Source organism: Fusarium fujikuroi, chromosome FFUJ_chr03 (genome assembly GCF_900079805.1).
Source record: "Fusarium fujikuroi IMI 58289 draft genome, chromosome FFUJ_chr03".
NCBI classification, from domain to species: Eukaryota; Fungi; Ascomycota; class Sordariomycetes; order Hypocreales; family Nectriaceae; genus Fusarium; species Fusarium fujikuroi.
The window spans coordinates 779,665-796,396 of NC_036624.1; the positions used below are offsets into that span (position 1 = coordinate 779,665).

Consider the following 16,732-nt stretch of genomic DNA (forward strand, 5'->3'; position numbering starts at 1 on the left):
AGCCTTCTGCTATAGTTTTTGATTATACAATATTTAATCTTCCAAAACGCCTTTTACAAACCCATTTACTGCCTGTCCATGCCTTATGATCTTACTATACCCTCCCCTCCCAATCAATCGTCATCAGTGTATCGAGGACCAGTGGCGGCAGGAGTCTCTGGAGGAGCATATGCTGCGGGTGTAGGAGCACCATAATAACCAGGCGTGGGAGCGCCAGCCGCAGGCGTAGGAGCCGAGTCTGCTCCCCATCCACCCTGCCACGAAGCTCCTGGTGTGGGTGCGCTGATGGCCGCGGGAGTTGGTGCAGAGTAGGCACCAGGTGTAGGAGCACTCAATGCACCGGGAGTCGGGGCGCCAAGACCAACGCCGGGTGTAGGGGCATCGTAAGCGCCTGAACCTCCCCATGAATCGTTTCCACTAGCTCCAGGAGTTGGCGCAGATACTCCCCAGGCAGGAGTCTTTGAACCTGAGCCCCAGCTGTCGCCGCCACCGCCATACGCTGGCGTACGTGAGCCAGCACCGAAAGCATCGCCAGGAGCAGGAGTCCTTCCACCGGCCTGCCAGGCAGGTGTACGTCCACCAGAGCCATAAGCAGTACGGTTGCCGTCGTAAGGGTTGACAGTTCGCGAACCATCGGCCCACGCGGGAGTTCGGGCTCCGGACATATCTGGGGCCTTCCAAGCGGGTGTGCGTCCACTTGCAGCTGCAGGTGCTGCGTCTTGTTAGCATGCTGAAACCAACCAATTTCCAAGAAACTTACTTCGTGATCCCCAAGCAGGCACTCTGTCTGAGCCACTCCCTGCCATAGGTGTGCGAGAACCGCCCTGCCATCCTGGCACACGATCACCACCACCTCCCCGTCCAGCACCACCACCATATCCACCACGGCCTCCTCGGCTAGCGATGTCAATTGTAGCTCCAGTCAGCTTGTTCTTGAAGCTCAGACTATCCTTGGGCACCGTAATAGTCTTGCTCTTCGTATGAAGCTCGACCCGGGCGTGGGTGTCTGTTGTATCCTTGACAATACCCAAAAGACCTTTGTAGGCTCCCTTCCTGATAATAACAGTCTGTTCAATTGCCTTATCTCGGCCAAATGATCTGGGTTGTTGCACCGGCTTGTTTTCTGTCCCGTTCTTGTGAAGCTTGAGTGCTGGGTTCATCGCCGTCAGGTCAGGTCCAGCGGATGCAGCAGCGACACGACCTCCCTTGGCCGCAACGGTGTTGACCATACTGGCCTTGGTGACAAAGACTCCAGCATTCTCCTTGCTGTCGTTGGTGTGTAAGAAGACATACGAGCGATGGATGTGAATAATCTTGCCCTGTCGTTGTTGACCTGTGTATTCCTTAACGACATCTTCAAGTCTAATCTCAGAGCCACTCCGGTCGGCGGCGACAGCAGTCTTTCGCTTTGGAAGCTTGTTGGCGATCTGGGATGGCATAACCTGACGAGTATCTCCAAATTGGTCAAGAACAACGAGCGACTCGCGATCAACCTTGACCACACATCCCACGGTTGTAGGATCAAGTTGCACCAGATCATGAAGAGAGTATTGACCTAGTGATCCTTGACCACCGATATCACTAGCTTCACGCAAATCCTTGCTGAACACAGTGACCTCAGAGTTGGTCTGATCTGTCAGAAGAGTGACTTGGTCATCCTTGATGTTGACAACCATTCCGACCTCGTCGCGGAACTTGCTACCACCAATGACCTTGACGTGGTCACCAATCTTGAAGCGCTTGCGAAGGGATCGGATGGGGACATCGATTTCCTGACCAACAAGATCACCCTCAGTAACAGTGATCGAGACAACATCAGAATGAACTCGCATCGCCTTTCCAACAACACCCTTCTGCTCGCCAGTGTAGACCTCGACAATATCGCCAGGTAGGTACGTAGCCAGAGCATTGCTGTCCTTCAGACTGTGGGCCAACGCCTTCAAATCAAGATTCTCAGTGCCATCCTCAGCGCCTGAAGCGAATCTAGTGACTTCCTCTAGCGAGGGATTGACGTCGGTAGTAATAAGTTGCTGAATCTTGATGTCCTTAACCTGAAAACCATTCTCGAACTCGTCACCCATGTAGGTCCATGTACCGGCAGTAGGGTTTCCCTGGATATGTCGAGGATGGCGCTTTCGTGCCTCAACCTCGCTAAAGAGCCTCTGGGGTGGTTTAGGGCCAGCCATACCGAAAGGTCGCTTTCGCTTTCCATCAGAAGTAACTGAAGAGAAGGCATCGTCTCGCATACCATAGTCCAATCTGGGAATGAAGCGAACACGAGCCTCAAGACCGTTTTCAGTAACATCAATGACCTGAGCAAGATCGCCATTGTGCTTCATGGGCCTTCGAAGACGAACCCAGGCTCCAGGCTCCAGACTTGGTGTCTTGGAAACGCGGAACAGCTCAGGCATATCCTTGATGTCAACCAGAACCATCTTTGAATGAGGATACACATTCATCATACTGTCCAATCCCTTCAAAATGTCGGTTTGACGGCGGGCTTCAACGTAGACGAATCCCTTCATGACAGAGTCGGTGCCTCCACGTTCGAACGCGGCAGTAATGGCCAGTTCATCCTTAGTGCCGGCCCTCTCTTCGATGCGCTTCATAATCGAGAAAACAACTTCTCGCTCCTTGCCTTCTTTACATCGCACGGCCCAAATGCTAGGATCATCCACGCTAGGGAGGAGCAGTCGCTTGGGAACAACCGATGCATCTCTGAAGCCCTTGCCAGAACGTCGATTACCGTACCGCTGTCGCAAGATCTCTGCCTGTTTCTCGGCGTCCATGCTGGAATCTATTTCGCGACGGCGATCGAGCTCACGATGTCGTCGGTCATCATCGATACCAGTTTCGGCGATATCGTCTGGATGATCGTTTGTGATAAAGTCGCCTATCTCTTCACCCAGCATCTCGTCATCTTCGGCTTCGTCTTCATCGTCGACTTCGGCTTCGATATCGAAGAAAGCTGCTCCTCGTTCCTTTCTGCGCTTTCTGCGATGGCCCTAAAGGGGGTCAGTATTTTAAGGGCAGGCAGACAACGCGCCTTGGCAGAATCAGAGCCTGCTCACCTGCTGGACATCGTCCTCGTCCTCGTCGTCTTCTTCATCCTCTTCGTCATCGTCGTCATCGCGACGTTTGGGATTGTCATCCTCATCCTCTTCTTCTTCCTCATCGTCGTCATCGGCGTGTCGCGACTTTGACGGTCGCTCATCCTCGTCATCGTCATCATCGCGAGGCGCAGGACTGCTCCAGCGCTTTATCTTCTTGTCATCGACATCTTGCTCCTCGTCGGACATATCGGCGGGCGCTGGGTTGAAATCTTCCTCATCTTCGGAATCGTCGAAGCGCGAAGGGTCGTGGGAGGACATGGTGGCGAGTGAGCCGCGCGACACGAAGCGTGTCTGCGATAATTGGCGAGAGACTGGCTGCTGAAGTTTGAAAGATTAAGAAAGTATTAAATGCCGTCGATGCGAGAGAAGAAGAATAAAAGGCGCTTGATGGATGACAAAGATAAATAAAGAAAGAGGTTCAAGCAACTTTCAGGTCAATGTTGGAGCTTCAGACGGCAAAATGCCGGGCCTTGTGCAATGCACAATCGTGTAATTGGTGGGTCCCGACTTGTGCAGACTTACAGTGGGCCTCTCGTGAAGGTCATTAATTGATCTCTTGAAGGGGAAACATCTTGAAATGGTTTGCGGTAAAAATGTTTCTTCTTCAAGTCTTGCAGAATTGTATGCATTCTTTAAGTAAGTCAGAGGTATCATATCGATACTATAGCACAGCACCTCAGTGGATGTCTAGCCTTGGTGAATCTTGAGGCGGCCTTGAAACTGACGGCCATACGAATGCACATACTCAACGCAAGGTAGCGAGGTTGCACCAGCGTCAAAGGACTCTAGAGGGATCGGCTGGTCGCCTTTTTTCTTTGTCGTATATCGTGACCCTTTCAATACTCAGGTTCCCGAGCTCATGAAGGTGCATCCGAAGAAGCCTCCAGACAGACGCTCGACCAACTCACAACCAAACCACTCCACCATGCATTGATATCTGGTTATAGTCATCATATTGCATATATCTTCTCATCATCTATATCTACTCCAACGCTAACTCACACCAGCGCCGCCCTCTATGTCCACCCTTTCCCAGGCTTTGCACAAGCTAGAACTCAATCTGGCCGCTCAAACTCCTCATGCACAAGACCTCCTATAAAGCGCAAGTGTCCAGGATATAAGTTCGCGTTTTTATATCGACCAGCCCAACGTTTTGATCCTGGCATCTTGAAGATGCCCCCAATCAGACTTTCGAAAACCTCCTAATGAAAACTCCAGGCTTTGCGGAATGCAATGACCATGCCCTTAACCAGCCACACTTTACATGAATCGAGTAACGTTTCTGGAAGATAACTGAAGCTTTGACCCACGTTTTACAAATGATTTAAGTCAGTTCAGTATTGTCTTTTCATGCGACTCGTGTTCCCCAGATACCGCGTCCTGCGCCCACGCCGAGCCATTCGCCGTACTCGGAATTGGGTAGATGAGGCACCCAGCCCAGGTTGCCAATTTCGTAATCGCATTGCCAGCTAGCAACAGGGCTTCGGGGGTTCTCTTGCTGAGGAGTACCGTTCATCGGCTGGTTGGAGTTGTAAAGATCCCAGAGAAGAACTTGGCAGTCGTCACCACCTGAAGCAAGCATGCCTCGTCGATGAGGCGACCATTCGATGCAGTTGACGTTTCCACCATGACCTCGTAGCTCCAGCAAAGCCTGGCCGGGTTGTCGTACGTCTAGAATTCGAATAGCATTGGAATCTTGAGCAAATGTAGCGAGGAGATGGGTATCGTGAGGTGATGTAGCAAGCCGTAGCAGCGGAGGAGGATTCGCCATCGTCTGTTGAGCGAGTGTTGGACTAACACGGCCACCATTGGGATCTATGAATGTCAATATGTGATGAAGAAAGACTGGGCAGGCAACTCACCTCGCTCTTCCTTGCCCGTGGGCTCGTAAATAATTGTAGAGTGCTCTAAACTTCGAAGATCAAACATACGAACACTTCCGTCTTGACCACAGCTGACAAAAACATCCACACTCTTGGCGCAGAACCTAACATCATAAACCTCTTTATCGTGGGCAATAAGTTGGGTCTTGGCCGTGAGTGAGGGAATATCCCAGATGGTACATGTTGTGTCTATGCTGGAAGTAATGATAAGGCTGGGAGAAACGGTGTTCCAATCGAGAGATGTGAGAGGCGCAGTATGATCTGGGGTCTTGGAGTTGGAAAGTAAAGCGAGGGGTGTCAACTTGGTTGTAGGGTTGTCGCGACGACCGATGGTGCTGCTGGGCGTAGCAGGGTTCTCGTTAGGAAGAGACCATAATCGCAAGTGGTCGCCCGACGTCGCGAGCAGGTCAGTAGACTGCTTCTGCGACGAGGGAGGCTCCCATAGCAAGCGCGTCACAGGATAAGAGTGGGTAGCTTCGGCAGCCTTGGTGAACTCGAGGCTAAATTTAGATGAGCCAGGTGTGTAGACATCTTGAGGCGTAGGCGTAATGTGGCTATCGAGGATTTGGATCTATAAGAGTCAGCGATTGCATATGATCAATTGCACGTTGAGACGCACAAAGTTGTGACCATCTTCCAGGTAGCTCCCCACAGCCAACTTGCCAGCACCATTGCCCTGGGCAGGCCATTTGCACCAGTCGAAAGCGTAAATGGCCCACGGCGCGAGGTAATTGCTCGTCCCTGGCTGAGCGCTATTGGCGTCATAGCCCATAGAAGCTCCATGGCCATCGGACATGCTCGAGTCGGCGCGGGGACGGATATCAGCCAGGCCAAGCGGGGTGTTGGAGATGGTGCGCTGGGAACCTGGAGCATTGTATCTGGCGGGATCGATTGGAGACATTAAATGCGAGGATGAAGCACCGCTGGGAGTAGTGGGCGTGTATGCGTGGTAGTTGGAAGAGCCATCGTAGCCAGCGGCTGGGCTGGAGCGGGAATAGCTATGAGACATGCCTAATGGTGGTTTGCTCGCGGCGGCGGCAGAGGGCGAGTTTGAATAGTCGTGGGAAGGCTGGCCGTGCTGAGAAGGGATCTGCAGCGGCTGTTGTGAGTGATGGGGATGCTGCTGATGTTGACCTTGCGTCGGCGGCTGGTGAGGAACAGATGAGGCAGCGGGAGAGGATTGCTGCATCGGCGAGGGCAAGTTGGGCGAGGCTGGGGCGCCGCGAGCGGACAGGCCACCGGCGGGTTGGAGGACGTTGGGCACCGAAGAGTTGGAGGGGTTCCTGTAGTGGAGGTTTGAAGGCGAAGACTCGAACTTGATCTGAGGGGGATTCTCGTAGTCTTGAGGCGACATGGAAATTGGACCACCAGTTTGGCTCAAGCCCGACATGTGCAATTCGTCGTGCTGGGGCTGGGGTTGAGGGCCGGATCCAGAGCCAGAGCCAGAGCCAGCGCGAGGAGCAGACGCAGATGCAGAAGACATGGAGCCCACCTGCGCCTGACGCAGTGAAGAAGGGAACTGCTGTGATTGGCTCATTGCTGGATACTTTGACTGTTTCTCGGCTTAGTAGCTCGGGGCCTCTGTTTGACGGACCTGGCCTGGGGGGGCTGATTGACTCGACAAGCCTCAGGTGGCCTGGCGCGCGAACAGCAGCAACGTTGAGCGAGGATGAGTCTGAGGAGCGAAATGTATGCGACAGTGAAAGACGAGGGTAGTTGTTAATAAAATCGAGGTGGAGCAAAGATGTGTCCCTTACGGCTCAACTGGCTCATGGACGTCGGCAGTTGGTAAGCCAAAAGATCAGCAGAAGTCGCGGTGCTTCAAGTTCCCGTCGGTTCAAGCAGAAGTCCGAGGGTGAGGCTTTAGGATGTTGACCCGTGAGAACAAGGTAGAAGAAGCGGAAATTTTGACGAGATGCAAGAAAGAATGCGACATGGAAGGTTCCTCGTTCGCGCAGGCAAGGTTTCGGTCTGGTCTGGCCCGGTCTGGTTCGGTTTGACTTGGAGAAGGGCGGAGGGGTTAGTGAAAAGTTGCCGGCTGATGGTAGTAGTCTTTCGTTTGAGCAGAGGATTAGGCAAGCAAAAAAATATTATTCTTGAAGGATTCGAATGATATAAGGCTTATTTGAAAGTATCACTACGGAGGTTCGTCTTAAAAGTATTTGCCTAAGATAACTTACGCCACAATTGCTAATCCCTGTCAGGTACAGAGGTATACAAGAGATAAGACAGCTTACAGAGGGACTGCCCTATTAAACCCCTATAGTTATAGGGCATTTAGGGAGAATCTTTAAGTATTTTACTGGTTAAAACTGCTATAATTTAATTAGAATCAGCATCTATTATCTCGCTAGATGTATTTCTGGTATCTTATCAAAGGTGGGTCTCTTAGCCACAGTCTTCTTCGGCAAAGACTTTTGAGACGAACCTCCGTATATATGAGTCTGAAGCTCGGCCACGGTTTGCACTGCATGAATAAGAATAACTCACTAGAGGGCGCGTGAAATTTGGAAGCTTCGAACCTCTTGACGAAACTTGCATTTGTAGATCTCAGAACCCTGGTCAGAAATGTCTACTATATTTCGTGACTGACCGAGCCAGAGTAACTTGGGTATCGCTTATGAAGCTTTCTCCAAGCAAGCTGCTTTAGGAGTATAGTATGTGATGCTAATAAGTTGCTTTTTGAGTCTAGAGCTTGACTTTGGTGATCTTGAGACATCTGGTCGGCTCACGCAGTAGACCTTACACGTTTCGAGGTTACCGTAAGTTAATCTATACTACAAAGAATACTCAACTCAATGACTGGAGAGACGGCAAGTTTCTGGTGTCTCTCCATAGTGCGAACTGAGCTTCAAGTTGAAGCTACCATCAAATATTCAACATATGATTGACCTCCATCACATGGAGATAAGCCCGTGACGCGGTTGTGGTACAGATCCACTCCCCGCCCTGTGGATCGCGGGAGCTCATGGCCAGGTGCACCCCAGAGCAGGTGGGCACATGCCAACCCCAGATCGTGTCCAAAGCTTCCATCCAGTCAAATAAGCTTCATCGAGCTCTTCTCTTATGATCACTACCAACGACTTGAACAACTCATCACAGCTTACACAACACTTACCACCGCGAATCTTGATAAACTTCAACTAATGTGAAGCACTGCGACTGCAGACTCCACAGCTATAAAAGCTTCAAGCCGTGTCTATCCGAATTCGAGCGAATGTTTGCGACAACTTCAATACTGCGACAACTCTCATCATTTTCGTACCCGATCCATACGTGTCTCTGTTTATAAACGAACATGTCTTCTCCCTCTATCCTCGGTCGTATGTCCAGTCCATCTCAGCGACTTCTCAACAACCCACTCCGTAGCCCTCCTATTCGAGAAGTCAGCGAATATGACTTAGACGAGCTTGAACCTAGAAGTGAGGGCCCTCTCTTCGACCAGGAACCTCCGCGCCCGAGACTTAGAAAGACGGCCCAGCCAACCTCTACCACATCGACCCGGCGATCTTCATCACCTGCTTCGTGGGACAGCAAGCATCGTTATGAGAATTCCCCCTCTCGAAGAAAATCGAAGGTTATCTTCGCAGGGCCACCACCTCCAATCGCTTCCTCAGTCTTGATTAACCAAGATCCCACACGGCAGTCAGTTTCTCCAAATCACAGCGATAGCGGGCGAGGGTTTGGGTTGCTTTCGCCAAGTCGCTTTGGGTTGAGTGACAGCCCGAGCCAGAAGCATTTAGATAATCGCCCACGTCTCGACTCGATATGGAGAAGCTTACAGCGACGAGAAAAGGCTTTGGAACGAGACATCCAACAACTTTTAGACCTCCAAGCTTCAGGACTGGTTGCTGGTAGCGGAGATGGGGGCTCCGAAAGCAACTTTGGGAGCGATACTGGTACTGGGGAGAGTACATTCTATTCGACGGCTACGTCGAAATCACGAATGATGAACTCACTACATATGCCGGTACGCTCTGCGCCAGATGGAAGTGTTATACCCGTGCGACAACCCGCTCCAAGCAAGCCACGCGGCCTCAGATCAGCTCGAGCCGGTCTCCAGCGAGCTATGGCTGCTTTATCGGACTTGAAGGCGGAGGAGAATTCGCACCTGAACACGGCGCTAGAACAACGAAAGGATGCTCTGGCATATCTTGACAAAATGAGCAAGAGGAGGGACGATATATATGCTGAGCTTCATGCCTTGGAAGACGACAAAGATGAACCTTTGGGCCAGGAGCTCCGTGAGCTTGGGGCCGAACAGCAGGTTCTGGATCACGACATACGAACTCTAGAAGAGAAACTGATTGCGATGCGAAGTCGGCGCAGATGGGTGCGAGAGAAGATAGAGGATGTTAAGAATCGACGAGAGGCTGGCCTTAGTGGGTACAGAGCTGCTGGTCGAGACGTGGACACAGAAGTAAGGGCACTGATACAAAGACCGCCTGTTACACCGTTGGATATAGATGCTCTCGGCGCCAGTGCAAAATCTCGGTCTAAGGAGAATACTGATATGCTGCGAGGTACCGAGTTTCTGCAGCTCAGACCAGAGCGCAGGACGGTAGAAATGGCTAGAATGTGGTGGCAAGGAGAAATCGCTGTGCTTGAGCGTCGCAAGACCCAAATATCAGAAGACCGCAAGGCTTTGATTGAAGGGTCCGAGGTTTGGTCTGAAGTTACAGGGCTTGTCGCACAATTCGAGGCGAGATTGCGGGAACTGATCAAAGCCAGCCAAGCGGGAGATGCTGACGAAGAGCCGCAACAAGCCGCGATACGGGATCAGTTGTCCCAGATGGACACTGTTGTTGAAGAGTTGGAAGAGCGATTGCAGGTGGCTGAATCAAAACATTGGAATCTCCTCATATGCGCGATCGGCGCAGAGCTGGAGGCGTTTCTCGAGGCCAAAGGACTCCTGAGAACGCTTGGAATAATCCCAGATGAGTCGATCACTACAGGGGATCACCCAGAACATAATGGAACACAAGACAGTACGGAGGGAGACGCCGAGGAGCTGCCTGAAGAAAGTCACGATGAGAGCGATAACGAAGTTCCCGCTGACCTATTGGTATCTCGGCTCGAGGACCACGATCATAATCCTCCGGACAGCCCTCAACAACAGAGCGTAGTCTTGAGACGGGTCAGCTCTGAGAACGAGGTTCCTGCTGAGTTTCTGGCAGAACACAAAGAACCAACCAAGATCGACTAGGATGAAGAGTTTGGGACGTTGATTAGGCTTATGAATAATGACAAGGGATGAGTGGATTCAAATGACTTGGTTCAGGTTGTTGGTTATTCCTAGAGCAATTCACGAGAGTAGGATAGAGGCTCATGGCCTTGATTGAATATCAGTATCATTGATCCAATTCACATGCATTGTTAGTCATATATCCGAACGCCTATCTGAAAACCCAGCGCGTCGAACGCGTATCAGGTAGCTTTGGCCATTTCCTCCGCGCGATCGTTAAGTCATTTTTGAAGTCATTTGCAGCTGTAAAACTGAGTGGGAAGTCCATGGTATCGATAGCTTAAAAGGGTGTCGTCCTAGTCGCTCATCGGGTTCGCTCAAAGTAGCCGCTGGAGCCTGCGATCGCGACGGATTGATCCATGACCCATTCTCCGACACCGAGGTATCTATCGATCCAGCCGGTGAATTCCTTGTTCTCGCCGGCGACCTTGTCAGTCTTGAAACTATCGTTTCCTGTTAGATGTGTCGGAGAGTAATTCGGAGGGTTTAAGGCTCACGTCAGGCCGGTAGATCGCTTCATGCCGGCGAGGAAGGCCGAGACTGTTGCGGTGTTAGTTTTGCGCTGTCGCGGCGACAAACAAGGGAAGTATCTTGGACTTACAGAGAACGGCGTCAAAGGCATAGTGTGTCAACCGTCCGACCTTTGACCAGAGTCCCAGAGTCAGCAGGTTGAGGAGCTGTGAGAGGAGTCTTTAGACTTGCCAGGCCTCACGGGCAGAGCTCCAGGGGGGAACAGGGGGAAAGGAGAGAGAGGGTACATACCACCATGATGTAAGTGTTTGCAGCGGAAGAATTGTAGAGTGTCGTTTGGTGTTGGATGATAGTCGCGGTGTGAAGCGTCGTGAATGGAGTCGTTTTCTGGATCTAACCTTGGTCTAGCTTGGTCGTCATGCGACACAGACACAGCCGCGACGGGAGCCAGGCGATAGTGGAGACTCCGGCGCACCGGCGCCGAAAGCTCCGGGGTAGAGCCACATCACGTGTTTCTTATGTCCCAGGCATTTGGATCTGTTGCAAGTGGATGTTTCAATGCAAAACATTGTGAGATGTTAGACGTCTCATGAGATGATATTATTGGCATCTGCATCATGGATGATCTTCTCAAAATAACTAGACTCGAAATAGAATGGTAGATCTGGCTTCGAAATATCCCAAAGCGGATATTTCTGAGGAACCCCTCAAGGTGTAAATAGCTCAACATGCTTCATCTCGAGATTCACAATCCCAGCGGAAGCTCCTGATATGGAAATGCGCCTGGATAGAATCGACGGGGCTCAATAATCATGCTGCATCACAGCACGTTGCCGCCGCTAGTCTCGTAGTCGCCGGTCAAAAACAAACCGCTTGTTCGCTGGCATATCGGCGTTATTTGCAGGAGAACCCACTCACAAATGTTCTCCCCTTCACCTCAACGCCTGGCGGTCCAGACGCAAGAGGGGTTCAAGGGTCCAGAGAGACATCGCCGAGTGCATCGCCGTGTTCTATCCCAAGAAGAGCAAAGACGAGGAGGGGGGAGTCATGAAGCAAAATCCCTCACTCATGAGGATCCTCTTTTGCAGTAATTGACCCCCGCGCCGCCAATCTTTTCTGACAAACATAGTTTTTACCCAATGGGCTTGGTGTCTACCGATATCTGAGAACGAACATCGTTTAAAGTGCCGTTTTACTCAATGCAATGTGCTGTGCTTGACATATTACTCGCGCTTATTGGTGAGGGAGGGGCGGCTGGTTTTTTTATTTTATTTTTCTGTTGAAACGACATGTCGGTCAGCTATAGTCTAAGCTATGCGATCAATTAACGTTAGTCAGGAGATGGGGGTCTATCTCAAGAGCTGAATGATAGCGACCCAATGGCGATCTCCGCGGCCATGATAGAGTGTTTGAGTGGTATATTCCGCCAGGAGATGGACGGTTGGAACCGACGTCGATGGCTTGAACTTAGGTTGAACCAAGAGCCAAGAAAAAAGACGTTGAGCTCAAGGGCTGATAGGTTGAAACGATAGATAAGACTCGTTTATTCCCTCGCGTCATAGACATGACTCTGCTGAAGATGCAGGCTAAAACACTTGTCATGACATTCATTAACAGTATGGTAATGTCCTGCCTGAACAGGAAGAAGATAGTGAGAAGTGAAGTTGATGTGTATCATGCCAAGAGGTTTCTTAGCAGTATGTAATACTAAGACAAACCTCAACCCAATCGCAGTAGCATGCCTGGTAAGTAATTGACTGATTGGTCTTGCATTTCAGCCCAATCAAAGTTTGGAGACTGTTGTTGAGACGTTACGAGCTCAGGTGAGGCCAATGCTTCCAAGGTGAGAGGGCGATACTTTATTCGTTAGAAAAATTAGGCGCTTTCTGACTCCAACTCTGTTGGCACCATCAAAATACCCTGCCACTACTCAACGAATTGGTATTGAGTCAAGGGATGAGGTAACTCTACGGTCAGCATTGAGTGGCGGGGGATTAGCATTTGTTTGCGCGTTTCATGACACGGCCAATGCATTCGATATGATAGCCCACTCTGAGATTTGGTTAATATAAACATAAATCAGCAAGGTGAGGTACAGATAAATTGCCGATTTGGGGTTGGGAAGAACAGTTCGTAGAGGGGAGAGCTACTGTCGGATGCTGCAGTAGCGGGCGGAGTGCTTTGCCCCGAATGTGCCGCTGTAACTAAACGATGCTGATGGATGGCAAAAGCAAAGCCACCAAACACCCAAGCGCGATAGCGGGGTCGAGTTTGGTGGGGGAACAGAAAATAGCTACGCGACTTTGTCGAGGGCGGGCAAGACAGTGGCTTCAGATTGGAGATTTCGAGAAGATTGTCATAGGAATATACAGATTTATATTGCTTTTCAACTGTTAAACTAGAACTTGAGACCATTGTGAGCATAAAAATCAACTCCAAAGTCAATTCATACACTTCACGGCCTGTAAGCTTGCATCTCACGGGAAGCGGGGTGCAAGGAACAGCTCCCCATAATTCCTGAACCAGATCGCCAGAAAAGAAAAGAAAAAAGAAAAAGGCGAAAAAAAGACTCTCCATATCTCAACCACAGCGACAGCCCAGAGCTCAGACACTTTAGCCAAAGCGGGCTATGAATTCACCGTACTAGGTACATCTGAGGCAAGTACTCCGTAGCGCTACTCCATGCTTGGCTCTTACCCCTCCAGTCATGATGGCTGTGATTTCTCGGTGAGGTACAAATCTTTGTTGATTGGGGAGGCAAGAGTAAAGTACCCCCTGGACATTCGCTGTACCTTACTGAGCTGCGCTGTCCATACTGCGCTGTGCCAACTGGGCTGGGCTCTCCCGTCTTTTATTATTATCATCATCACCACACCAAAATTCTTCCTCTCTCCCTCCTCTTCTCTTTTTTTCTCTTCCTTCTCATCTCTCAACCCTTTTCTCACCAACGACAAAAACAGATTTTAGTGCCATCCCGCCCCCTTACGCTTCGACCTTTGCGAGCTCCCTCCATCGAACGTCGTCAATAAATAATACCAGGAAGAGTGTGCACGTTCCTCTGCCTCTCTGACCACATCATCCTTCTGGGTTATTATCGTACGGTGCAACATTCGTACAACAAAATCCATATACTCCTGTAAGTCAATATGCTGCTGCTACTGTTGCTGTTGCTGCACATGAATGGAGACGACTGCTAGCTGTGGCTTGAGCCTTTGGGGTTTGGGCTACCGGCCCTCCAAAAAAATGATGGCGATAGCGATATGGAGGTGTGGCATATACCCGTCTTTGCAGATGCGCTTCTGGCTTTTGGGTTGCAGTAGCAGTTCAGAAACACTGGATTTTCCCTGCGACCCATTAACAGTACGAGACAAGGTGTCGGGTTTGGACTCGGTTCTTCTGGCCCGATTAGCGATTATCTGACGATTCTGTACTCGGCCCATCTATTGAGCTCATGGGTCGTCTTTTGTCCTTCTCGCCAACCAAGCCAGCCAGACTGTGTCGCACCGACTGCTCTGCCCACCGAGAAATGCCACGCCCCATTGCTATCGCCTTTCCCACCACGTCACTTAACGTCAGATCAGATCCACGTTAGCCCCATGTACTTGCCTACAGCTCACGGATGCATCCCTGTTGGCCTGCATAGCAAGTGCCCGCAGAACGACCTGATCTTTCTGCTCTGCTTCTTGTTGGCTGCTGATATCAGTTGATTGAGAGAGACATATATTTCCCGTCTTCTCCAACTGTTCCGGGCTGAATTCCTCACGTCTTCATTCCTTTTGCAGCAGAGCTACCCCGCCAAGCTCATCCCACCCACTACTCAGCATTTGCTAATCACTTCTTTCACAATGGCTCAGAAACCCTCACACAAGCATTCCAAAAGCGTCATGGCTGCTACCGCTCAGGACCACCTCGAGTTCGGAGGCAAGATCTCATGGCTTGCCTCCCTCGACACTGCCTTCCGACCTCAGCGCAACTACCGCCGCTCCTCCATCATCTGCACCATTGGCCCCAAGACCAACTCTGTTGAGGCCATCAACAAGCTCCGAGATTCCGGTCTTAACGTTGTCCGCATGAACTTCTCCCACGGATCATACGAGTACCACAAGTCTGTCATTGATAACGCTCGTGAGTCCGAGGCTACCCACGCTGGTCGCAATGTTGCCATTGCTCTTGACACCAAGGGCCCCGAGATCCGAACGGGTAACACTCCCAACGATGAGGATATTCCCATCAGTGCTGGCCACGAGATGAACATCACCACCGACGATTCTTATGCCACTGCCTGTGACGACAAGAACATGTGAGTACAATAAAAACCGGTGTAACTCCTAAAGCTAACTCTTGCAGGTACGTCGACTACAAGAACATCACCAGTGTCATCGAGCCCGGCCGTGTCATCTACGTCGACGACGGTGTTCTCGCTTTCGACGTCCTCGAGATCAAGGACGAGAAGACTATCCGAGTCAAGGCCCGCAACAACGGTGCTATCTGCTCCAAGAAGGGTGTCAACCTGCCAAACACTGATGTTGATCTTCCCGCTCTTTCCGAGAAGGACAAGGCCGATCTCAAGTTCGGTGTCGAGAACAATGTCGACATGGTTTTCGCCTCCTTCATCCGCCGCGCTCAGGATATCCATGACATCCGTGAGGTTCTCGGCGAGAAGGGCAAGCACATTCAGGTCATCTCCAAGATTGAGAACCGACAGGGTCTCAACAACTTCAAGGAGATCCTCGAGGCCACCGATGGTGTCATGGTTGCCCGTGGTGATCTCGGTATCGAGATTCCCGCTGCTGAGGTGTTTGCTGCCCAGAAGAAGCTCATTGCCATGTGCAACCTCGCTGGCAAGCCCGTCATCTGCGCTACTCAGATGCTCGAGTCCATGATCAAGAACCCCCGCCCACCCGTGCTGAGATCAGCGACGTCGGCAACGCCATCACTGATGGTGCCGACTGTGTTATGCTTTCTGGTGAGACAGCCAAGGGTAGCTACCCCTCTGAGGCTGTCAAGGAGATGCACGAGACCTGCCTCAAGGCCGAGAACACAATCCCCTACGTCTCTCACTTCGAGGAGATGTGCACTCTCGTCAAGCGACCCGTCTCCACTGTCGAGTCTTGCGCCATGGCTGCTGTCCGCGCTTCCCTCGATCTCGGTGCTGGCGGTATCATTGTCCTCTCCACCTCCGGAGAGTCGGCCCGCATGCTGTCCAAGTACCGACCCGTGTGCCCCATCTTCATGGTCACTCGAAGCCCCACAACATCTCGATTCGCCCATCTGTACCGTGGCGTGTACCCCTTCCTGTTCCCCGAGACCAAGCCCGACTTCACCCAGGTTAACTGGCAGGAGGATGTCGATCGCCGAATCAAGTGGGCCGTCAACAACGCTCTCCAGCTCAACGTCCTCACCCCCGGTGACACCGTTGTCGTTGTCCAGGGCTGGAAGGGCGGCATGGGTAACACCAACACCCTCCGAATCGTCAAGGCTGACCCCGAGCACCTCGGCATTGGTCAGCTTCAGTAAAGCATAAAAGTCTCTTAAAGATGAACCTGGAGTGATAAGGAATTGTTTAATGCGAAATTAGTAATGATAGACAGGGCAATGGTTGTTTCCAAGGTTAGGGTACTGGTTTACGAGTTCTGAGTCACGTAAAGGAATAAACAGGGCAAGTCCCTTTGCATCATATCATCTGTCTCTGTGAAATGTGTCTCCAAGTGCGTATGTCACTCATCATGACGCATTGACTTAGCAGTTTTGGTGTTGCAGAACACTAGGGATACCAGGCCGACATTCCGCCGTATAATGTCCAGTACACATCAACAGATTCGTCCCTGGTAGCCCGCCTATCCGAAGCCTTCTAGCCTACACATGCAGCCAAGGATTAAAGGGCTGAGCAATAGAAAGACCCCGAGCTAGGGTCCGGATCTCTCAATTCAAGGGTACATCGCTTACCCCTGACGATACATATATGATGAGATGGTCTCGGGGAGCAAGAAAACATCAGACCTTGATAAAAGGTGTCAAAA

The 16,732-nt window shown here is 51.1% G+C and overlaps 5 protein-coding genes; 2 read left to right on the plus strand and 3 right to left on the minus strand.

The window, feature by feature from the left end:
* Positions 1-113: 113 nt before the first annotated feature.
* FFUJ_02392 (related to SPT5-transcription elongation protein) lies at positions 114-3,371 on the minus strand (the record flags this gene model as incomplete). XM_023574115.1 has 3 exons in its annotated part: positions 114-712; positions 761-3,005; positions 3,072-3,371. 3 exons carry the CDS (start codon positions 3,369-3,371, stop codon positions 114-116), a joined length of 3,144 nt encoding a protein of 1,047 aa, XP_023427532.1.
* Positions 3,372-4,461: 1,090 nt separating this feature from the next.
* FFUJ_02393 (HAN11-like protein) lies at positions 4,462-6,533 on the minus strand (the record flags this gene model as incomplete). XM_023574116.1 has 3 exons in its annotated part: positions 4,462-4,928; positions 4,976-5,567; positions 5,616-6,533. The coding sequence occupies 3 exons, from the start codon at positions 6,531-6,533 to the stop codon at positions 4,462-4,464; spliced, it is 1,977 nt and encodes a 658-aa protein (XP_023427533.1).
* Positions 6,534-8,294: 1,761 nt separating this feature from the next.
* FFUJ_02394 (related to cellular myosin heavy chain, type a) lies at positions 8,295-10,202 on the plus strand (the record flags this gene model as incomplete). The annotated part of the gene is made up of 1 exon (XM_023574119.1): positions 8,295-10,202. The coding sequence occupies one exon, from the start codon at positions 8,295-8,297 to the stop codon at positions 10,200-10,202; it is 1,908 nt and encodes a 635-aa protein (XP_023427534.1).
* Positions 10,203-10,545: 343 nt separating this feature from the next.
* FFUJ_02395 (uncharacterized protein) lies at positions 10,546-11,009 on the minus strand (the record flags this gene model as incomplete). XM_023574120.1 has 4 exons in its annotated part: positions 10,546-10,684; positions 10,739-10,781; positions 10,843-10,918; positions 11,004-11,009. 4 exons carry the CDS (start codon positions 11,007-11,009, stop codon positions 10,546-10,548), a joined length of 264 nt encoding a protein of 87 aa, XP_023428768.1.
* Positions 11,010-14,557: 3,548 nt separating this feature from the next.
* FFUJ_02396 (probable pyruvate kinase) lies at positions 14,558-16,229 on the plus strand (the record flags this gene model as incomplete). XM_023574121.1 has 3 exons in its annotated part: positions 14,558-15,012; positions 15,060-15,615; positions 15,684-16,229. 3 exons carry the CDS (start codon positions 14,558-14,560, stop codon positions 16,227-16,229), a joined length of 1,557 nt encoding a protein of 518 aa, XP_023427535.1.
* Between the last annotated feature and the right edge of the window lie 503 nt (positions 16,230-16,732).